The 24965-nt window shown below is 41.8% G+C and overlaps 2 protein-coding genes and 1 long non-coding RNA gene across 3 annotated transcripts in view; all 3 read left to right on the forward strand.

Annotated features, from left to right (window-relative positions):
* Positions 1-5382: 5382 nt before the first annotated feature.
* On the forward strand, positions 5383-5815 carry LOC308331329. Its single transcript, XR_013965578.1, has 3 exons — positions 5383-5462; positions 5593-5641; positions 5745-5815. It is a non-coding gene; the product is annotated as an uncharacterized lncRNA (long non-coding RNA).
* A 4057-nt stretch (positions 5816-9872) lies between these two features.
* Positions 9873-18525, forward strand: rbm44 (RNA binding motif protein 44). Its single transcript, XM_080785274.1, has 5 exons — positions 9873-9967; positions 10458-10643; positions 15518-15579; positions 15709-15851; positions 17544-18525. Exons 1-5 carry the CDS (start codon positions 9960-9962, stop codon positions 17790-17792), a joined length of 648 nt encoding a protein of 215 aa, XP_080641400.1. The 5' UTR covers positions 9873-9959; the 3' UTR covers positions 17793-18525.
* Positions 18526-19173: 648 nt separating this feature from the next.
* Positions 19174-24965, forward strand: part of itgb5 (integrin, beta 5) — a 56461-nt gene continuing 50669 nt past the window's right edge. The window contains exons 1-5 of the mRNA XM_080785882.1: positions 19174-19737; positions 20331-20416; positions 20744-20951; positions 21297-21546; positions 22772-22940. Coding sequence (XP_080642008.1) covers positions 19659-19737; positions 20331-20416; positions 20744-20951; positions 21297-21546; positions 22772-22940 — 792 coding nt within the window. The 5' untranslated portion in view covers positions 19174-19658. The remainder of the gene's footprint in view (positions 19738-20330; positions 20417-20743; positions 20952-21296; positions 21547-22771; positions 22941-24965) is intronic.

Below are 24965 nucleotides of genomic sequence, written 5' to 3' on the forward strand. Positions count from 1 at the left end.
CTTGCATAACCTACACTTTAACCTCTGTTTGACATTTAAGAATGTACAAGCATGGGTATTTCAGGTCCATATAAATGTACAGTATATTTAGAGCAGGCCTTAAGATGTGCTTCCTCATTGAAAATATCAGATCAAATATTTAACATAAAATATTTAAATGTTTAGATCTCCAAATTTTGCAAAATGTGGTACCTTTGACATTGACAATACAGGTGAAGATATGTGAAAAGGAACATCAGTTGAATATTTATTTTATATAGGTTTGGAGTAGATGCTTAATCTGAATATGGGGGGTCTTGACTTTACTTTACTGTGTTGTTAAGAATCATACAACAGCATGGAGCAAATGTGAATCAATAATAAAACTATAAACATTACTTCAGTGGGTTTCTGGGTTGTTTATGACTTTTATAGTCACATTCCAGCATGGAGCTAATAGTGACCTCATCTGAAACAAACTCTTTAATGTGTCTAAAAAATTAGAACGGGAATATAAATACCGGTAGCCTATGCTAAGCATAGATTTACGTAAATAAATGAAGTATACACGTGTATGCAGTGCATGCACGCACACATGCACACACACGCACACACACACGCTATAATTCACAGATGTATAATAATTATTATTTGACATACCGGTAAATTTGGTTCATCTCTCTTGTGTGTGTGTGTGTGTGTGTGTGTGAATGTGCATGTGCATGTGCATGTGCATGTGCGTGCGAGAGAGACGACATACAATACATGTATATTTCTCTTGATGTCTCCTGTCATCACTCATAACTGATCTTTATTTAAAGTCCTTGTATGCATTGAGTCTCTGTGAAGAGTCTTGGGAATTCAAGACTAAACAACACAGCTCACCTGGCTGTAGACTGTGCTAAAGCAAGACTTTGCCTATTAATAATTCATACTCACTCATAGGTGCCCATAGTGTATGCGATCTGACGCTTTTTGATTTCTGGGTTAAAACCCACTAGGCTACATATTTTACTTCGGTGTGAAATACAGGTCACACCAAAGGAAATAGTGTGGAGTTCATATGAAGTGCAAATAGTGCCTTTTGTAGGACAATTCCCTACTGTGAAGGAATGGAAATGTTCAACCATGTACAATTTACAATTTAGGCATTTTAATAGCAGACGCTCTCTAAAGTGTACATTATTCAGATACACTAGTAGTGGTAGCCTACAGATGATCTTTGAGGCCTGACCGGACCAAGAGAAGACAACATTTGTAGAGTTCAATAATCTATTGCCTGAATCAAGATGCCGTTTTTCTTCAGACTACAGTACATACGATGTGGTCAGAGCCTTAGATAGCCTATAGACATGGCTCTGGATGTGGTCAATTGCATGAAAGTCATTCTGAATTATATTTTATATTGTATCTCTAATAAACCATTGCTGCCCTCCAGTGGATGAATGGTGTTTCTACGCTTTCGGATTATTTATTATTACCCCAACCATAGACTGTAGTTACCACCAAGCAACCAACAACCAACTAAAGGTATGACACCCCAACATTAAACATTATGACAATAGGCCATACATTATCATTATGCATTTGAATAGCCTACTTTTTATTCTGGCCTAAACCAAACAAACGGGATGCTTCTTAAATTCTTCCTATGATGAATTGAACATGGTGGACCCTCTTGTAAACACGTAGTGCTTTATTGGTCGTCCACTCACAGTTGACAGTTTTTGTATTGAGTTGTGCTTGAAATCTACTGTAATTCAGCAAACTGTTAATAAATACTTAAATCAATCAATTCATGCAGATCGACTACAAGCTCGATATGTTTTCGGCGCGCGTGCGCTACATCGACCTGATCTACGATGAAACATTCATTCATTCATTAATTCACTGCCACGGCCGGGTTTACTTGGTCGAGTTGAGTGAGTTAAATTAATGGCTATTAATTTAAAGTAGCCTAGCTACGATCCTCGACACTAACCGCGTTCATTTACCACTTTTGCAAACAGTTTTGTCAGATTGATATTAAACTTCGCTGAATGTGACAACAAGACTAGAGATCTTAACCTTAAATAGAGGCAGCGGTGGCCGAGTGGATTGCGGAGCGGTCTAGATACCGGAAGGTCGCCAGTTCGAATCAGCGATCCGACACGTTAAAATTACCACCGTTGAAGTGCCCTTGGACAAGGCATTGAACCTCTACCATGAAATGCTCCATGTGGGCCTTGCTGTAAACAAGTATCTGATGCTTAGTCGAGTTACACTTGATTTACCAGAACGCATTTCTTCTTCTTCTCTTCAACTTCAATTGTTTTAGAGGCGGTAATGTAATGGTAAGTGGTAATAATTAAATTACGGTGATGAATGATGACATACGATTGTGCAGCCGCCAGTCGGCAAAAAAAAAAATTATAGATAGTTTAGGCTAGCAACAATTAGATACACGTCAATGAGTGTGTTCCATCACCATGCAGCAATGCTATTCTTACAGTGTCGGTGAGAAATTAATGCTGTTTATGCTAACACAGAGGTAAGAGTTCCACCATCAATCTTTCAAATTTCACCCAGGCCAGGTAGACTGAAGTTACAGAATAAATAACATGGCGTTATTCGGTTTTGAATTGTGTTTTTGCCTTGATAAAGTGTCGCTGTGTCTGGGGACCCCCTGGAACCTCCTCAAGGACCATTCGGGGTCCCCGCTCACCGGACCCCATTTTGAGAACAACAGGTGATTCTCCAGGAAGTGGTATCAGCCCCCCTTTCAGTTGAACACTTGAGTCGAACACACGTGGAGTTCAGCTGAGCATACTTTAATACGAATCGTTTGGCTAAATATTAACAGTTGTTTATTATCCGGTGTAGTCCGTTTACAATCTATCCTTTTCTATGCATTCTTTAAAGTAGTAGTTTGGTCTATAAGTGCCCCATAGTGATCTATTGTGAAGTGCTACTGCTAAAATAGAAACAATAATTTCGGAAATTCAGATCGTCAAGAAAATGTGGTCGTGTCCGGTTCCATATAATTCCTATATGCCGCCGGTCAACTACAGTCATCATGCACATGCAAGCACATATGCTTCTGCTGGCATGGTTGTGCCACAAATGGCACCATATAATTATATGGCTGTGCAGCCTCTGCATCATGACAATGGAAGAACGAACATTCAACTTCAAAGTAAGTCCAGACTCCCGATAGAACTCTCAAGTGAGCTGTCGGTCTACCCCTGTGATACAGTAGCAATTTTCTGTAAAATAGTGTTTTTGCTTGCAAGCAAAATGTGGCGAATGTGTATGGATTGTTCTTTTTGTACTGCTACAGTTTTTCAATGCAATAATTAGTAACTGGGGTTCTTTCTTGTCCTCTCACTAGGCAGCAGGAGATTCATTCTGGACAGGTAAGGCTACATAATTAAAGTTGGTAGACCAATGCTATACATTTATTTATGCTCCTTTTTACAAAAACAAACAAACAAACAAAAAAGCAACTTAACAATATAAATACATTGTTGTATGCTTAATCATCGCATCTGCATGATGCATGCATCTGCGCGTCTACAGTACAGAGGTCCGCCGGTTCTAGTCCAAAACATAAATAAATCCAGTCCAGATCTGAGCAAACTAAACCTATAAAGCCACTGGACGCTAGGGCTACCCGGCTAAGCCTTTTTTTTATTATTAAGGAAGACTCGGGGGACGGATTGGAGGAGGAGGAGGAGGAAGCGGCTCATAATGTAGGTCTCTGCATTGATACGGTCGACATGTGTTAATCTCGTCTCGCTGTCAGCCTGTCACTCGCTTACATTTTGACTACCGCAAAGCTACCGTTATAGGCTTGTAGCCAACTAGCCATTAACAGAGAACTTAGGGACATTGAGGGGGCAGAAAACAGAGCCCGCTGTTCATGCAGCCTGGAGTGTGACAAGCAAACCCAATAATGCATGCAGGGCAGAATTAGGACGATACCCACTCATAATCAAAATAAAAAAGAGAGCACTTAAGTTCTACAACCACCTAAAAGAAAGTGACCTAGATGCACTCCATAACAAGGCACTCACACACAGTGAAACTCTAGAGAGATGCCCCCTCAGCCAGTTGGCCCTGGAACTCCGGGCACAAACACAAATAGAGCCACAAGATAGAAAAGCCATTGGACTAAACCAAATTATAAAACAGCAAAGGGAAAACTATCTGACACATTGGAAAGAAGCAACACAAAAGCAGAGTAAACTAGAATGCTATCTGGCCCTAAACAGAGAATACACAGTGGCAGAATACCTGAGCACCGTGACCGACCCAAAACAAAGACAAATCTTAACTAGGTACAGACTCAGTGAGCACAGTCTCGCGATCGAGAAAGGCCGTCATAGGCAGACCTGTATCCCGAGAGAAGACAGACTATGCACCCACTGCACACTAAATGAAGTGGAAACCGAGCTACACTTCCTAACCATCTGTCCATTGTACCAAGACATCAGAGACACATACTTCCCACAGATTACAACCACACACAGAGATTTTGAAAACATGACCAATGACAAAAAACTCCCATATCTGCTGGGCGAAGTACAACAATGTGCAAACACAGCAGCAAGATTTGTGAGTTGCTGTGATAGGAGAAGGATATCAAATGGAACACAACCACCCTAAAGACTAATCATTGTGTATATTCCTGCACTATACCTGTATCGAGTGATCTTGGTACATAGAAGTTGATCTATTGAAGATTCTGACCTTCAAAGTACATAATTTTTGTTTTGGTTGTATTGCTGTATTGTTGTATTGTTCTTTCTGCTTTGGCAATGTAAACGTATGTTTTCTCATGCCAATAAAGCCCTTTGAATTGAATTGAATTGACAAGCTGGGCGGCGCAAATGAGAGCAATTTTAGGCATGTGTGCAACATGACAACTGTTTTAAAGTATTGTACAGTGACAACTACAGTCTCTGTAATGTTTATGTTGTACTATTACTAAAAACGATCTAAAATAAAGGGATTTAAGATAAGAACACGCATTTATTATTATGCAAATTAACCGTTAAAGCTGATAAGAATATTCGGATGTTTCTTAACGGTCGGTTAGCCGGTTAACCCCTGACATCCCTAGTGGTGGTGTTATTCTCTTATTTTACAGGTCTTTGTATGATTTGGTTAAAACGTCGCAATACCTCGAGTCAACGGACCCAAAACTGCTTTGCTGGTATCTCTCTTTGTCTACAAGTGACAGGACACTCATACAAGGTTGTTTGCAGTCAGAGTGCATGTGCAAAAACGGCATAATTTGTCAAATCAGTTATCAATAAACGTTCAAGTCATCACTTCCTTAAAAAGTTGACTTAATTGACATATATAGCAAATCATGTGTTTGTTGTGCTTTAGTTGAAGTTATATCCTGTCTCTTGTCTTAGATGAAGGAGGCCTCCAACAATTTCTGAAAAGACATCCTGCTTTAGAAGGCAGGGTCAGGGAATACACTTGTGTCAATCGTGAGTGTGTGAAATAGGGAACCAAACACAAGTCAACATATTATCTTAAACACATTTTCACATTTCACATTTATGAAGCTCTTAAGGTTGGGCAAAGTATAACATTGAGTAACAAATTTTGCTTCTGCAGTTGATGCTGGAGACTGCTATGCTTCCCACTCCGCAAATTCATCCAACACGTATGTACCAAGCCAATGTTTCTAATGACTAATGATGAATGTATTCATATGTTGTGAACTGTATGCTTATGCTACTTGTACTATACTTTTTTTTCTGGTACAGAAGACCAACATTGAATGAAGTGTATGCATGTATGACATGTGGAGAGAATCTCTGGCCAGGAGAGAAGTGCAGACAATGTACTACACCTATTCAAACGGAGACGACAAGCTTACCAGGTGATGTGCTGTATTCCATTAATATTGTCAGTGATATAAATAGGTTTTCAATGTAATGGGTCCCGGGACCCAGGGGTGGTCTTTTACAAGGGTCCCAGGGACATTTTAAGCCCTAACCACACCAAAGGGTCACCATGTAACTCCTTGGGTCAAAACGTTTGCAAGGAGTTAACGCTAAAACCGTCTCAACCCTTTGGTGTGGTTTGGGCCATTGAATGCGTTGAATCACTAGGGTCAACGTGGGTCAACATGCAACAAGACATATCACTCCGCAGGGACAACGCTAAAACCGTCTCAACCCTTTGGTGTGGTTAGGGCTTTATGAGTCTTACTTAAACGACGTTAGAGTACAGTAATGAGTACAGTATTGCATCCCAGGACCCCCGGAGGGTGACATGATTGCGTCCTTTCTCAATTTTAGTGAGTCTAAAGCCCTAACCACACCAAAAGTCGCCATGCAACTCCTTGGGTCCAAACGGTTGCAAGGAGTTGCATCGTGACCCTTTAGAGTGGTTTGGGCCAATTTAATTCTATGCATTGAGTCTGATAGGAATATTTCTACCATTATACTGTATAAGACCAAGGACTGTATAAATTAATAAATATATAATAGGATCGATAGCTAGAGAGCTAGAGCTCCGGAACACCGGAACTGTATAAATACTTTTGGAAGTAATCTAATTACAATAAAATACTCTTCACCCAAAAGAATCAGAGTGCTTGTAACCTTACAGAAATGGTTCTAAAAAACGTTTTTAGACTATAATGAGTAAAAGTCAGAGTATAACAGAGTTAACCAAAATACCGTAGAATGAATTTGACAGACACAAGGAAGACAACTTCAGACAAGCAGAGCTAAAAGGAGGTTCAATCAGATATATTTACCATTTCACCATTGTACCGGGAGAGAAGAAGGCATGCAATCTGGACAGCGTTTCACAACAATCTCTGCCCATGTTCAAATTGAACAGGGTTAATATAGCATGTCGTAATCAATACACCGGAAAATGTGTCGAACAACAAGGTCAAAAAAGTACATATTTGTTTACAAATGGACAGATAATGCAAGACGTCACGAATATTGCATACAGGAACTATCTCACGGGGCAGAGATAGTCCGGACATGCAATATCAGTTAGTGGAACCGGGGGACAGGGCATAACGTCATTGAGTGCAGTATACCAGTCTGTTAGAGCGACTACTAACTTTAAGGGCAAAAACACAGAGGCTGGGTGTTATGGAAAACGGAAACAAAACAATTCTTATCTACCAACGCTAGCTAGGGGAGCAGTGTTACTATCTAAACTCTGGTGGGGCCAGAACCATACTATTTTTTTAAAGTCAGTGGGACAGCGTGACATCAAATGTCAGTCACAGGGCAATTCATAATCCATAATTCGGCAAGACCATAGGGGACACCGGGTCATAGATCACATGAGAACCGTCATCCACCAAAATAACAGATCTACAAAAGAAAAATACCTATCAGAGTCACTTGGGACAACGTGGGACGACGTGTGTGGGACAAAACTAAAACCGCCTCGACCCTTTGGTGTGGTTAGGGCTTAAGGATGCGCATTTTGCATCACTGATTGTTCTAAATTGAAGGTGCGACAAGTCAAAGACCCAGAAGTCAAATTTCCTGTTTGGTATTTGAGTAATTTCCGTTGAGCGTGTGGCTGAAGGCCAAGCCACCTAGAACATGGTTTGTCTGCTTTCCGTTCAAATGGTGACCAAATACAGCTCATGCTGTTGCCAAACAGAACCACCTCAAGTCCGTCTGCACTGCAGACACCAACATTGTTGGTGTGAAGCATTTTTGTTCTCATATGTATGAGAACAAGTAACATAGACTAGCACTAGCCGCAAGCAACTCTTAGATTCTATTTTTTATATCTGGAATCTAGAGTTGCAATACGGTACCAACCCTTTACAGCCCATAGATCCAAACAGAAAATCTGATTATATTAAACGACGTCGTTAAACTCGTCGTTAAACACTCAAAACTGTGTGGAAAGCTTGAATGTTTTGTTTAATAAAACTCCACCATAGACAATATGTTATGAGCTGCTTCTGTCAATAAAATCTGTTCAGTTGATAATCTTTCTAAGCGTTTAAGTTTGGATGCGCTTGTTGGAAATCACTGAATGGTCCTGCTGAGTACCACCTGTTTCAAAATTGCACATAATGCAGCAGGAAGTTATTGAAACTCCAATACTTTGAAGAAATTATCATCCGCACAGAATTTGACAGAAAGTAATTTAAGTCAAGATTTGCTTGCGACTAGACTAGCTTGCAAGCAAACCAGCATGTGTTTTCACCACTGAACACAGCATTATTTTTGTTCATTTTCAAAGTGACAACTCTAAAGGTCATTACACACTGGCGAATTAGCGACGCGATGCGAATAAGCGATCTGAAAATGCGAAATATTGCATGTTGCAGTTCGCCTGCGAATTTCGCACATTCGCCACTGATGTGGAAGCTTGCATGGACTTCAATTGTGAATTATTCGCACGAATATATAGCGTCGCCAATTCGCCAGTGTGTATTGACCTTGACTCCTACAGATCGAGAGTCTGATCTGCTTCCCAACACTGTGACTGATAACTTGAGAAGGCTGGAATACTGTGGCGGCAACGGCAGCGAAGGAGAAAGTTGTCAGCTGGGACGAGAGCAGCACCCCACTGATGCCCCAGCATACGTCCCAACAGCCTACTGCAAATATCAAAGATATCAGCTTGGACCAGGGCAGCACCCCACTGATGCTGCAATCAAGTCGCAGGACAGCCTCTGGACAGTCTACAACAGCAGTCATCTCGTAAAGGAACCAAGACACTCCGACATGGAGGCGCATACATCTAAGGTAGGTATATGCCAACTTTAAGCGGGGAATGATGTAGCACTGCATGAATGTTGACAGACCATTCCCATTTTGGTGAAAATAATATAAATAGAACTGTGCTAATTGGTAGGTCCAGCTACTGTCCCAGCTTTGGGATGAAGCGTCTCAGAAGGACAGCAGCAATTGTAGCTTTGTGAACGTATACAAGGATCCATCTGCCCAGGCCAACTTATCTCTGGATGTGGAACTTGACAGTCGCACAGCAAAGCTTGAGTTGGTGAACAGGCCTACCATGACCCAAGCCCAGAGTGGCTACTGTCAATATGGTGAAACCAGTACATTAAGGTAAGTTTGTCTGTTCAAATTCATGTACAATTTCTCCTATGCGCTCACTTTGACAACTTGTATGCATATCGGTGCCGTGTCATTAGTCAGAAGGTTCATTGTTCCGAAATTACTATCCCTATCTCTAACCCTAACCTAAACCTAACCACAAGCACAGGAGCAAACCTAAACCTAAGCCCAAGCACGGGAGCAGTGCATGTTCGGACTAACGGGACTTCGGATCTATGGGTAGTTCCCTGCATATCTTGTTGGCACTGGCCTACTTGGGGACCATGCAAGGCGATGAAGTCAAACAAAAATTATTCTGTGATCTTTGCCTCCTCAATTTTTTCATTCCAGCTGGACAAACAATGGGGAGGACGACACTGCAAATGCAACCATTGGGGAGGAGGCTACTTCTGTGTGTGAGAGTGAGACAGACCATTTCCACAGCATTATGGAGGAAGACGAGAGCATTCTTGAGTGTAAAATGAACCCCCGTGTCAGTGGAGTTAACTCGGCTCCAGACAGCCCTAAAGTGATGGTCAGCATTGACGCTCTTATGGGTAAAACATCTCCTGAGAAGTCTGCAGAAGTCAAATGCAGCACTGTGGAGAAGTCCACTTCCCCTTTGACACCCACTGCTACCTGTGATATTTCAGTCATGACAGAATCCAACATGGTGTCGTGTCAGTCAGTTGCCACTGAGACCATGGGCCCAGACACCGCTGACAAATCAGTCAATACCGCAGTCTACATGTCAGATCTGGACTATCTGATGGAGGTAGTAGAGAAGATTGTAGAAATTAAATTGCTGTTGGTGGTCATATCCATAACCAACTAAAAACATTTAACTACTAACATTTAACCTTGCAGGTCTTCACCCGACTCAAATCTGTTGAAGTCGAATTTAAGGAACTGAAGGCCAAAATGACAAGGTACTCATGAAAGCTTCTGTTGTGCAGTGGGTCAATGGTTCCTGCACAGTGTGCCGTGAGACAAGCCAGGTGTAACAACCACACATTTTTATTGCAATATACTGTGTATGAAACAAATTAATTAATTTTATTATTATTGATTTTATTTGGGGTTTCAGTGTCATTGCTAGGGCTGGGAATCAAATCCAGGTGTGCCTTGAGACTTGACTTGCCCATTGGTGTGTTGGGTGAAAAAAAGTCTGAAAACCACTGCCTTTTCTTAGTCTTATTATTTCTCTTCAGTAACTTATCACATCAAGGTGAACACTGGGAAACAAAAATAAAGCTATACAAGCTCACTACACTACAGGTTGCAACATTGAGCTTGTGAATAGTCTTGTTTCAATGACGATTTGATTCTAGAAGGGAAAAACCAACTATAGACCCCTTGTGGACTCTAGTAAACAAAGTATATATTGTTTAAGTGGTTGAATGTTATTTTCTCTTCCAGATCAGGTGAACTGATGAAAGCGGACGCTGATGCCATGAGGTGCTGTGCCTGTGCTGACCGTACCAAGCAGGCAGAGCTGTCCCTGCTGGCCCTGCAGTATCGGATGTGCCAGCAGCACTGCTGGAGATGCTACTATAACACAGCTGAGAGAGACTGGTTCAACCCGGGGCCAGAGGAAATGGATAAGTACAGGTCAAAATATACCCTAATCTTACACATTTCCTCACTGTGTCAGGCACACATATTTCATCTTCATAGTTTGTTAAATTGTCATTTGATGTCATTTAATTTTGTGCGCTTAGTTTAGAGGGAAGAACTTGCCTCTAAATACTGCAGAGACCTAGGTTAAATAACCGTCTCTGACGTGAGGCGCTCCAAAATATACAGTTGCCATTGTTCATTGGTGGAAAGCATTGCAAGCAAAGTATTGTCTTTGTTACTGCACTAAAGACTCCTACAGGATGGTTGGAGCACTCGGCACTTATTTAGCAGGGAAGGGGAACTATGGGAGATGGTGTGAACCACTACTGTGTGCTCTCTCAGTAAAAGATCTGATAAAGTGGCCGGCAACTACATGTCTATGAAATTTCTAGGACCCTAGTTGATGTTCTTAATTCCTTTCACAAAATGTAGGATATATAGCACAGAAATGGCATGAATGCAATGCAAGGGGGAGTGGTTAAACCAGGCTAGTGTTTTCCTTCCCAAAGAACTCTTTAGTGTTGATTTCATAGAGATCATTAGATCCATGGATGCAGATGGTATCGGGTACCGTCGCCCATAATCCATCTCGCCCTCGTTTCATTCCGTCGACCGATTGGTGCAGCGGTTCTTGTATTCTTTATTTTGTTTTACTGAATAACTAAAAAACATCGCATGGATGCACCTGGGACGTATCCCACCTGGTGATGTATCCTGAGGTCCACTCCTGCTCTCACCAGGAGTAGAGCGAGGACCTGTGCGTTGCACCAGAGTCCCAGCACCAGACAGTTCATTCAGGAGTGGTGGGCAATGGTTCCGCAGCGTCATGGTGCTGCGGTTCCACTTGCTGCTTGCATGGCAACAAAAGTCAATTAATTAGAAGTACAATGGACATGAATATGTCTGATAAGAAATGGGAGAGGGTGGATGCTAGTGATTGGCTAAGATGTGGATGCAGTACTACTTGAACTGTCTATAATCTTTTTTCCATTACTTGCTGTGCTCTGCAGATCGGGGAGTCTCCCTGCAAAACTTGCGAGTGTCCTGCAGACACTAGAATCTGATTACAATGAGATGAGATGTAAGATCCAGGAAGGAGCAACTCTGGACCAGCTCAAACCCTTGTCTGTCTCCTCCACACTTGGTACAGAGTCCTGCTATGTTCCTGCTCAGGTCAGCCCCAGCCAGATAGCTCAGTGGTATCAAATATTCAAAACAATTGTGCAAGTTGTTGTACTGGTCTAATCTTATGTTATTTTTGTCTAGATCATTGGTGATGCATTGGGAAGTGTTCCTACATCAAGGTATGTTGGCACTAGTTTCAACTAAAACTATCGTTTCCATCATGGAATAGCAGACATTTTGAGTGACTGAATATTGTAATGTCTACTCTACTTACTATGTTGTGTGTTGGCCTACCATGTGAATGATAACAGCTCCCAGCAGCCACAGAGGCAAGATTGTAAAGTAGTTGGAGGAAATGGAAATGTTCATGTAGGGATCTTCAAAAGCTCTCAGGTATGTTGCACAATCTACACTCATAAGGCCACATTCACAATACAGTATTTTACTGCCATTTATCTTTGGTTTGTACCAAGTGCCACTATAGTTGGTTAAAGACAAGCCGCAATTTGCAACACTAGATTTTATTTTTAATAATGGGTTGAATCTAATAATAATAATAATGAATTTTATTTATATTGCACTTTTCATTCACAAGGAATCTCAGAGTGCTACAAGGTTAAAAACATATGATCTATCATAAAAGGTTAAAAACAGGGTTAACAAAAACAGTGCAAAACAGTGCAAAGCGACAGTTCAGCACAAAAAGACCTTCCGAAACAGGAAGGTTTTCAGGCCTGTTTTAAAACATTCCACAGTCTGCGGCACTCTCAGGTCCATGGGGAGGCTATTCCATAGACGTGGTGCTGCTGAGCAAAAGGCCCGGTCCCCCATGGTGTGCAGTTTGGTGTCAGGAACATGGAGTAGTAGTTTGTTTGCAGATCTGAGGGTGCGGGTGGAGGATGTTTTTGGAGAGTTGCAATACCCTCCATTGACAGCCCATTGATCAAATAGAAATTTGCGATCTGCTTGTATTTAACCAACGGATTTTCGTGAAAATCAACCGATAATTCCCAGTAGGTTACTTATCAAGCCGATCTTATCAACCTACTGCATGTAGTCTAGGAGCCTACTGAGAACGACAAGCCTCCTCATACCCTAAAGTTAACTAAAAACTATAAAACGCTCGCACTTCGCTCCGGTTAGCATATTATAGTGTTGCATGCTAGTTTAGGACCCGATTGAGCGACGGACAGGATGCAGCTCTTACTTCTGGTTTGTAGTTTTCACGTGGCGTTTTCACGTGGCAAGGGCTACAGAGGTGCCCGAAAACATGCCGGCAGGGGATTCGGGCACCTCTTGTGTTTTTAACATTGAGTGACTGGAGTTTCTTCCAGCGGTGGAATGTCCCTTTAAGAAATGTGCGGACATCCTACCTTCTTTCTGTGTATGTATATTGTTTTGTTCAGCACCCTTTAAATTGTCTGAGATGTGCGTGCTTCCCTTTTGGATTGTATCCCAGGTCTTACCATCTGATGAGGAAACCGTGGATGGTTGATGAAATTCAGCATGTGTCCAGAATAGTTACATGGCTCATTCGACAGACATGATGTAATCAAAGCTCTATCCATAATCTATCCAATCATAATCTATACCGTGTGCCCTGCTGGATTCTAATTTCTAGAATAACCTTTTTACCACTGTAAAAGTGACCAATTTTCAGTAGAAAATACCTTTTTTTTTTTTTTTTTTTTTAATTTTTATCCCACGATTTTGTAACCCAGTTTTTCTTTTCACCCAGTGCCAATTATCTAATGTAATCCTGGGCGCTACACTTCCTCTGCCAACCTGGGGGGGCAGCAGACTGACCTCATGCCTCCTTCTATGCATGAGGAGTCCAAGCTGCTTCTTTTCACCTGACAGAGGGGAATTTCCCCGGCCGGACGTAGCACGTGGAAGGGACACGTTATTCCGACCAGTTCCTTTCCCCTCCATCAGGCGCCCCGGCTGGCCAGGGGGAGGTAGTTTTAGAGACCAGGATTACGGCATGTTTTTGTGAGGGTATCTACCCTAGGGGACACGGGGAGAACATGCAAACTCCACACAGAAAGGCCCTATCGCCAACCCCCGCCTCGGGTATGGGCACTGATGACGCGGAGGAGGGAACACGCCGCCAGTGCCCACAGCGTCCCCAGCGAAAATACCTTTTGATGTTGTTTTATTTACCTGCCGATTATATGGTGGTGGGTTTAAACTTTGTAAACTTCTTATTCTCATATAGAGCATTACATTCAGATGATCCATCATTCATTTCGACTCGCTTTCAGACGGGCGATGTGTGGAATATTTGACATGAGCAAGATATAATCTTGCTCATGTCAAATAGTCTTACTATCTACTAAATTGATTTGTCTGATTAACAACTTACCCTGTATTATACTTTGTGTGCAATGGCCAAACAATTGAAAATGGCCGATTTACAAGTTCAAATCAATGTGACATGTGAGCATGTAGATCTGATGGTTTCACAATTTTAAAAACAAATAATTGTTCATTAATCGTAAAGGTTTGAAATCATTGATTTGAAGTCATATAATGGCTTGCATTAGTTTGAACAGTGCATTAGTTTGAACGGTGCCAATGGCTGATGCCTTGTACAGGAAAAGAAAGGCCCAGCTCCCCAGATCAAGTTGGACCGCAGAGCAGGAGGGAGTGTGGAAACTCTTCCCAAGCAGAGTGGAACTAGCAGTGGACCAGGAGATGAACAGACATGTATGCCACAAGATCTTCTCCCCCACCCTCACCCACTCAATCCTCAGTCAGGATACTGGTAGAGTTTGGTTTACTATGTTGTAATTTGTCCTTTCCTTATAAACACTAGGTGAATTCCAAGGGATGAATACAAGTGAGGCATGGTACGATGCTGAGGAAGACCTAGATTCTTCTGCTGAACGCAAAGGGGTTTCTGCAGAGACAACCAAAGAGAAAAAAGATGGTAAACATTATATTGGCGCCAACTGTATTCCCAGGTTTCCCAAAGGTGACATACCTGTTTCCATTTCCTATAGCTTCGCTCGACTGGCACAGCAGCAGATATGACCAGACATTCATGAAGGTGTTTATGGTTAAATCTACTGCGGGGCCAATCAAGCTAAGCTATGGAAAATTAATATTCCACCTTCGGGACACCTGTGTCTATTGCAACTGCAAAAACATAGTTTGGTCAAAAGGATGTAATTCTTCTGCCATGATTAGTTGATATTACTGCCCACCATTTCCCAAAGCATACTGTGGGTTGCTTGAATTTTCCAAAACATTGGATTCATTTCAGTACAGTACGAAAATGGATTTACAGGGATTACTTGAAGGTTGTGGTTTTGAACCCTGCCTGGGGTCACAAGGGCATCCTGAGGAGGCGAGTCTGAAGCCTGTCCTGGAAAGGAGTTTCCGGATGTAAAAACAACTTGAAACTAGCTTGAGATGCATAATCTCAACTTAATTTTATTCTATAAATTCATGGAATCCCTTTGTGCATTCGTGAGTGTGTCACCAGAGAAAGTCCGTCAGATTGGCGGATTGCTAATTTTGTTTTATAATAATAAAAATCATTTGTATATTTTAAAGTGCTGATTGACTTGAAAAGAAAATATTTAGGAGAGAAATTAATTGTTTGGTACTCAATTAAGTTTATGTTTTAATAACTTTGTGCAATGGTAACAACTAAGGAAAAGCACAAATGGCAAGATGTGAATAGACGTGTACTGTAATACCATAATGGTCCTTTACGTTTCCTACAGGGGAAGAGAAGGAGAGAGGCTTGTTCCTCCAGGCTTCCAACCTACCCTGTACTGTGACAGAGGCAAGTCTGAACCCTTTTATGTCATCTCCATACATTTTGATACTCCAAAATGGCATCTGATCTGCAGATTTTGACTTTACTGTATCCGGATAAATGAATGTTGACGGTCATGCTTTAAATGGCCACCAGAGGACAGCAGGAGCGTTGATCTAAAACGTTTGTTTTTCCAGGCTGATGTGATCAGCAGCAGCAGCAGCAGTCCTGGGCCATCAGAGGTTCCCCTGAAACCTAAAACTCCAAAGACTGATTCCAGTAACTCTGCAGTTAAGGAGGTTAGATGATCCTCTCCTTCAGGGTTCCCAATCATATCTGAATCAGAACCCACTTGAGTTGTGGGCCTTGTGTATATGAAGTTGGAATACTTTGATAGAGGTTTGGGCTGTGTATTTATCTTGACATGATGTAACTAGTCCAATTGGCGAGATATATCGCTCTGTTGCACAGTTGATTAGAAATTAATCATTCAAATATAGCTTCTCATTGTCTTCCATTGCATGGTGAAATGACTGACAAAGTCACTCTTTTAGCACATGAACGAATGCAAATGTATTACGCAGAAGCGGGGATTGAACCCAAGGCCTCCCACTCGCCAGACCAACGCGCAACCTGTCGTGCCAATAGAGCGTCGCAGTCCCTTCCCCTTTCAGAACAACGAGTGGCCCAGGAAATGAATCCCAATGCATTTTTCCCATAGGCATTTCTTTTTTTTTTTTAATTTAAAGACCTTTTAAGCGTCGTACGAAGCCAACTCTTGTCGTGACAAATCATGACAACAAACACAATTTTTCGGGCCAAACAAAGAATTAGAAAGTAGAAAAAAACGGCAGGTTACAACACTTTTTTTGTTGTTTTTCTTCTTTGTAATTATTTGTTTGGTCCAAAATATTGTGTGTGTTGTCATGATTTGTCATGACAAGAGTTGGCTTCGTACGACGCTTAAAAGGTCTTTAAATAAATAATTTAAGAAATGCCTATGGGAAAAATGTAATTGCGATTCATTTCCTGGGCCACTCGTTGTTCTGAAAGGGGGAGGGACTGCGACGCTCTATAGGGCTGAGCCTGATTGGCAGGGCTGTTGCGGGCTGGGTCTTGGCTGGGGGCTACACAAACAAAGCTGATGATATGTAACATCACTTACCGGTAGCCTTTTTCTGTGGGAGAAGGATGGAAGGCTAATAGAGCGATAGATCTCCCTAATTGTACTAGTAACATCATGATGAGGTAACAACACCATCCAAACCTCCTAAAAAGAACAGATCTACACTTAGTTCTGTAGTTACAAAAATAACAGAGCAGCATATCCTCTACTGATACAAGAATACAGTGAATAGTGTTTAATGTTATTGTAGAGATGCAATATATTGAAATTATAACCGATATCGGATATCAGATTATATCCAGGGGCGGTACCGATTCCTATATATTATATTTATATTGAACTGATTGCTGAATTTTTACACTTTTCATTTAAGTTTGGCTGGTGAAAGTAAATGGTAAGCCCCCCACTAACAGCTGACGCGAGACGGAGACAAGACTGGCTGCTCTGCAAGTACAAAGCCATTGACGGTCACATCATCAATATCGGTGAAACTAATTGGGAGACCGATTCTATACCAATAGGGCATTTTTATGGCCGAAATGGCCATCGATACGCTACCGATTATATGGTGCATCTCTAGTTTATTGCGTTTCACACGCACTAGTCTGTACAGAGCACAGCAACCGTGCCCTTCTTAATGCATCACCAGCTTGCACTCTCCAGGCATTGCTAATCGAATCCAGTGCCTACGTTTTGATGAAATGAATTCAGCTGACCTCAACCTAAAAACCTGAATTATGCTTCATTGTATAATGTGTACACAATAGTGTAGATAATGCGTAAGATGAATAGTATCGGGCGTCAATGTCACTATAGTGTTGTAGTCTCTAATGTTGTTCATCTGCTCTCTAATCTCCAAACGAAGGTGAAGGTAGTGTGCGTCTTGCCCACAGCCAGATGCACATTTGTGCCCCAACACTATGGCACCATGGGCAGCTTTGACACCTTGATGGCACGTCTGAAAGAGCGCCATCCAGGAGTTGGGAGCCAGGCGATAGTGGGTGCTTTGAAGGAGCTACGGGTCAAACATCGGGGTGTCCTCAGTGGCTTACCTCTCAGGGAAATTGAGAACATGGCTTCCGAATTATTGACGGCGCGCACCACACCACCATGAGGTGGCATAGGCAACCTGCTGGATGCCATCTGCATCCAAGTTGCAAAACCCTCCTGATTGTAACACATTACGATTAACTCGCGTTGCAGCTGTGCGGATAGCGTGGGTTATCAGATTGCCATTGTTGTCATGTTATGAGCAACTTTCTGTCAAACTTGTGCGGTCATGATTTTAGTTTTTCTGTATTACGTTTGGAAGCACTGAAGCACTTACATCCATTTTCTACATCCCTTGTAGTGTAATTCCCAACTTGTTTGGGATTTACAACGAGCGCTTCCAAACTCTAATACATTGAAAGAAATCCTGACAGTTTATTGACATTTATTGTGTTTTTCTTCCAAAGACAAAGGATAACCCAATCTTTCCATACAGAGGTTATATAGTTTGAGTTTATCATAATTTTATACAATTAGATGACTTCTGTTCATGCAGTCTGCTATTTGTATACATGCATCAGAAAGATGCAGTTTTATTTTATTTTTGTTGTTGTGTAAAATCGCATTGCAGATTTATTTGTTTTGTTTAATATAAAAACATTGGAAAAGCCCAAGAGTAAAAAGAAACATGGGCTGTCATTTGTATACAATTCATGCATCAGAATGATGCTTTATTTTATTAGACTTGTTGCATAAAATTGCATTTCAGATTTATTCGATTTTTGTTTAATATAAAAAAAAGTTTTTTGGAAGAAAAAAAAAAGTTTTGTTGACAGCAAATTGTAAATGGCTTTCAAGCAATGCCGTGTTCTATTTCCTTGTGAGGAATAAATTTACTTTAAGTTGAATCTTGAATGTGGTTTCAGCAGCACTTGCTTATTGATGTCCTGTGTGTATGAACCAGCACAAATGTGTCACTAGTCAGCAAGTCCTAATTGGATTGTCAACGCTGGTCTAGGATGTGTTGCTATAAGTAGAACAAGACACTGCAGGGAGCTTACATGAAGGACGTTTATGGCCGAGTGTTGACCATTCCTCAGTTTCTCCACTAGGTGGCGACGGGTCCCATTGGACTGTAGAGAGAGATGATGCAAGATCTCATCACTGTTCATATGATCAGAATGCCTAGTCAGAATTACTATACATTTCATATGATTGATTTTATTTTATAGCCATATATTTTACTGCAGCATTCAAAGTCGTAAACACGACGTCTAATGGACTTTCTGCTCTTAAACTTGATTAATAATTTGTCCTGAGATATTTTTTTGTTTCAGATTAGAATCGGAAGATTCAAGTACATTATAATTATTGCTATTGGTAAAGTGTATGTCAAGACAGCACTACTGGAGTAATTAAAGAGTTAATGGTGATTCGTTGCCCCCCACCACCCCCCAGCTAGGAGTGGGCGGAGACTCGAACTGGGAATGGGATACGAACCGGAGAGAACGAACAACAAAACTTTGTGGGTGAAAGCAAGACGCCTGGGTTTAGAGTGGATTTGTTTTTTTATATCATTATTCAGGAGGCTTTTCAGCGTATCAGGCCGTGGTCAGATAGTTGTGCAGTTGAGAAATGATTTGAGTTCAACTTCTAACCAACTATGGGTGACCCATGGACGTGGAAGACTGCAGAGGCGCCCAGCGAGCATAAATCAGTTGACTTGGTTTCAAGGAGGCAGTTCATGGATTGTGTCGTCTAATTCACTTGCGGAATATTGTAGAAGAATGGATATTAATGCTTGTTTGCATGGCGCCTTCATCTTCAGAAAAGAACAAGCACTTTATTAGAGTTGAAAAGGTCAACGTGCAATTCACTTTTGTATCTGTAAGGGATCCGACTGGCGACTGAAAAACTACTGAACGGTATCGGCGACAAATTCACTGAGAGCTGACACATTTTTAAAAATAACAACACGCCAAGTGGCAACATGTGGACTCCGGGGATGTTGATGTGGCGGATCACTCTGTGCTGCATGCTTCTGGAATTATTTATACACAGTGGTCAAGGTACGATTATTAAAACCATGTGCCTATGTTTTTCCATTACCTCTGGTCTATTTAGCGTTAGCCAGTTAACGCCAGAGCCAGTTTTGCTAAGCAAGATATTGTAGAATAATTTGCTGAAACTGTCAGTCTAGCTGTAGCATAGCCCCACAAGCAGAACCCAAATGTAGTAAAGTTTCTAGCTGTAGCAATGAGCAGGCAACACTGGTCCATTTTTAGCCTTAAGCCCAAACCACACCAAAGGGTCGGGTTGGGACAAAACGGTTGGTGTGGTTTACCTTAAACAGTTTTGTCCCAACCCGACCCTTTGGTGTGGTTTGGGCTTTAGATCAAGACTATCTTAGCCGTAGATGTATAATAGTCTTGATCTAAGGCTAGTCTGAGCTCATAGTTATAATACATACTGTATCTGATTCTGTACCAAACTCCATAAACAATGCAACCACACAGAATTGATAAAGCAAAACTAAACTATTGGTTTCACATAGTTGTCTCTGGAGTAGAATGGCTGCAGGAGCAATATGTCACATAATTCTAGTTGCCGTGGCTTTTGTTTGGTTTTGTCATTTGTACTTTGATTTTTCTTCTGCGCTCAGGTCTGAACGTCTGTATGAGTGGCAGCGCTACATCTTGTGAAGAATGCCTTCTCATTCACCCCAGTTGCGCCTGGTGCGCAAAAGAGGTACCAAGTGAAAATGTTTAAAATTGTGCATCTTGTTGCAAACTAGCATGATGGATGACACTTGAACGCACTCGGCATAACCCTTTTCAAAACGAGAGAGACTCAACAACAATGACATGCGAGGTTACTGCGTGCAGTGTCCATAACAATGTCCTGCCAAACCTCAAATAGCTTTACAGTCCCAAATGAAAGATTAATGTAGCCAGCATGCTGCACTGCAACAAATGAACAACATCTACTTGGCCCTTTGGCCATTCTCTGCCACTCACTCTAAGATAATGATCACTACTGTTGTGTTGACAGATTTGTGGGTTTTTGTCCTTACAGGATTTTGGGAGGGTGCGGACACTGACTTCACGATGTGACCTTAGTGAGAACCTTCAGAAAAGAGGCTGCGAAGCAGGTTTCATTGAGTATCCTAGCAGCACCAGTTCCATACTAAAGAATACACCCCTCAGCTCTAAAGGGTCTGGGCCAACCCAGTACGATGTCATCCAGATTATGCCTCAGAAGATCTCCCTCAGCCTGCGGCCAGGTATCAAGTAACAGTCATGTGTGTGTGTGTGTGTGTGTGTGTGTGTGTGTGTGTGTGTGTGTGTGTGTGCGCGCGCGTGTGTGCGTGTGTGCGCTGGCACTATCACTTATGGCACTTACATATACACTGTTTATTTTGAGAATGCATGTTATCATGTATGTATTCTCAAACAGTTTTCCTTCTCCATTCGTATGACTGTTTCGTAATTGCATAACATTAGGACTCGGGAGCTTGTATTGGAAAATAATGTCCCCCGCTCCTTTACCTGTAAACTTGTCATTTGACCATAAACTTGAAGTTAATGTGTTGGAAATCATTTATATCGCCTTCTATCCACCTATCTAGGAGACCCAACAGAGTTTGAGGTGCAAGTACGGCAGGTGGAGGACTATCCAGTGGATCTCTACTACTTGATGGACCTCTCCCTCTCCATGAAAGACGACCTGGACACCATCCGCAACCTGGGCACAAAGCTTGCTCAGGAAATGGGCAAACTCACCAGCAACTTCAGGCTGGGCTTTGGCTCCTTTGTGGATAAGAACATGTCCCCCTTCTCCTACACAGCACCCAAGTACCAACAGAATCCATGCAATGGGTGAGGAAGCACAGCAGGACATTAGCAGCATGCTTGGAAAGGTCCCAGTCACTTGAATTTCTTTATTTTTATTTAAATTTGGGCATATAACCGTGTTGGACATACAGTCATACACTGTTAATAAGCATCAGCTTGAGACTGCTTGGCGGGCTGCTCACACATTCTTTCTCTTGACAGTTTGGAGTATGAAAATGAATAATTTATTCCAAGTTCTATTTTTAGCCATTCGTGAAAGATGCATAGCGAGAGATTTTACAGCTGTAGCTTGTAGTTATTTGGACTAAGATGCTGTGAAGAGCAGATCTCAAAAGTGGCTACTGACCACCCACGCCATGTGTGTGTGTGTGTGTGTCGTTGATGCTAAGCGTTGTTGATGAGAGCAGGCTGAAAGGCAGCCGCATACCACATTTGCCCTGGAGGTGAGATTACTCCACACACTAACGTGCCGGCCAACCTCGCGCATCACTTCCTAACTAGGTTATTGGATTGTGTGTTTGTGTCACACAGACATTGCAACACTGCAGGGAAGCATTTAAAGGCACAGATGCCATGTGGACTTCACAATCACATCTCTCTCTTTCCTCACCTCTGTCATTGCTACACCCCACTCAAACAGCCAAATTTAGGCAATGGCTTGAGCTGGATGGGAATCATTCTGGATGGTAATCAATCCAATCCAATCAAAAATACTGATGTGATTCTTAACCACATCAAATCTAGCGTGCCGTCCACATTCTGCACATGTCATAATAGGTGAAAATAGGCTAACATTATTTTGGCAAAAATGGCAGATCTACAAGCTTGCGTCACATGGAATCTATTATCAACGCGTATTGTTTTCATTAAATGAACATAATGGGTAATCAAAAGTTTCTTGCGCCTACTTAACATGTGACAGGTGTGTTGTTGGAGTTGATTCACTTACAGAAAAAAGTATCCAAAACACCTGCACACTGTCGCCACTTGCTCAATAAAGTCTAAGGTTTAATAGCCCAATGTTGTGAAGGACCTTCAGGCATCTGAATAATGTCCTTGACTAAACAACAGCACTATTGTAGAGCAAATCATGACAGTGTGTAGTTTTGTTTCTACAATGATAATAGAAGAAATCTGAATTTGCACAAAGAACATTACAGGAACACAGCCTGTAGTAGAATAATAAAAAAAATGTTTACTGCCTTTAATGACTGTAAAAGTAAAGAATATGTTCTGTTTTTCAAAACAGATACAAGCTCTTCCCCAACTGTGTCCCTTCCTTCGGCTTTCGCCACATCCTCTCGCTGACTGACGAGGTGGACAGCTTCAACAAGGAGGTGCAGAAGCAGATGGTGTCTCGCAACCGAGATGCACCCGAGGGCGGATTCGACGCCATACTGCAGGCTGCCGTTTGTAAGGTTAGCTGTCAGTCAGGCAGGTTGTGTTTCCGAAAGGTGACAGAACTTCCTGGCTTAAGTATGCATGGGGTACCGTACGTAACCTCACACAGTTTAAATAAAATGTCTCTTGCTTGTAGTACAATAGCCCAACCATACAGTATGTGCACAGCAGCGCACACCATTCTTAACCCATTCTGACCTGAGATCAGATTCTAAACATGTCTTATGCATCCTGACAGTTTACCATTCTGACCTGAGATCAGATTCTAAAAATGTCTTCTACATCCTGACAGTTTTCTGAAAAAGCTATGTTTCTATGTCAGTCGTTCTTCGGTTTTTCAAAAATAGCAGATCTACAAGCTTGTAGCGCGCCACTCTGTGCGCGCTATGAGCTTGTAGATCTGCTATTTTTAAATAGCTAAAGCATAACATAATGCTAACACCAAAAGGGGTTCCCGCCCAAAATGGGTTAAGTGATAATTTATCCATTTGTAACTGAGTGAAATGAATACAGAGGATGTTACTTTGTAGGTTAGATGGTGAGGAGGCTGCTGTTAGACTACTGAGATGCACCCATTATGAACTGCTGTCCTATTTGCTCTGTTAATTAAAATAACTTGCAGGGGGGTAGACTAGATAGGAAGTGGAGTGGAGTCTGGTGCAGCTGGTTAAACATGAGGACGAGTCATCATTGGCAGGCCCAGTCATATCCTTGTTTTCCGCTCCAAGTTTAATTGTTTTCTACAGGAAGAGAAAGACTCCCTCCAAGTAGGTCGTGCCTTGTAATTTACTGCCACTGACACATTTCAAACATTGGCTGGTTAGGAGGCTGGGCTGGGGGCAGTCCAAAGGCTTAATTGAAGTTGCCTATTATTTCAATTGTAGTTCAGGAAAATACTCGACAGAAGTTGTTGTAACCATAATTTATTTGGACGTAACTGTGAAAGACTATGTTATGGAAGACCATTTCCACCATGTAAACCTAAAGGTTTTTTGTTCCCCCTCACAATTTTCTCAGGATTCAATTTTTTCTTTTAGTCATTTGTCATAATTGCAAGATTTGTTTTACTCTGTTGCAGAAATTGGCTCCCACGTATGCTTTGATAACAGAAAAATGTAGCAGTCAAAGAACTATCAGTGGTATTTGTTTCCTTAGGGAAAAAACAAATGTCCCTGCAAAGATGTTCAACAACAGGAAATGTTCATGGTTCAGTGACAGGCCTAGTCTAGATATCAAACTAAAAGCTTCTCGCACAACATACACTGAACTGCCCTGGCTGAGTAATACAATCATGACTATAGTTCTTCATCAAAGAGGCTTCTGTGTAACGGGAAAGCCCACATTTCTATTGTACAATGATGTTGGCACACAATGTCCGATCCCATGACAAATGTCTGCCTTTATGCCTCTGCTGCTGGCTGAAAGGTTAGGTTTGTTTAGTGCCATGCTAATAGTCAGCACTCTCTAATGCTCTGTCACTGCCTATTGTCCCCCACTGTTTCACATTGATTATGGCCTGTCCGGGCCTGCTGGGTTAAACTCTGGCTGCTGTTGTTTGGCTGGTCCTCAAGATGGTGAAAAGTTATGGGGTATCTCTGAACTATGGAGTGATTATTCAGTGTATTGTGTTTATCATTTTATTAAAGGGACATTTCACCGCTGGAAGAAACCGCAGTCACTCAATGTTAATGCCATCTTTTTAATAATAGTATGAGTGAAAGAGTTGCACCAGGTGAATAATAGTATTTGTAGTAGATAACAGTAGCACAATTTGAAATTTGCACCCTATGTCGAGAAGAATAATGTAGTCTGTGTGTTTGACTGGATTGCTCAATTGCGCCATAATGACCATAATGCGTTGGTGCACTGCGTTGGTGCACTGTTCCTCCTTGTGGAGAGGGGAAGAGGGGGAGGGCTGTATTTCTGAGACAACATGTAGTCCAGGAAGGAAGTGAGACCAGTGCCTGTGACATCACAGGCACTTATCTAAAAACACATGAGTCTCATTCTTGAGACTGGGAGGTCGGAGTTCGATCCCTGGC

This window comes from Protomyctophum bolini, assembly GCF_963924005.1.
Source record: "Protomyctophum bolini genome assembly, chromosome: 16".
In the NCBI taxonomy this organism is placed as follows: domain Eukaryota; kingdom Metazoa; phylum Chordata; class Actinopteri; order Myctophiformes; family Myctophidae; genus Protomyctophum; species Protomyctophum bolini.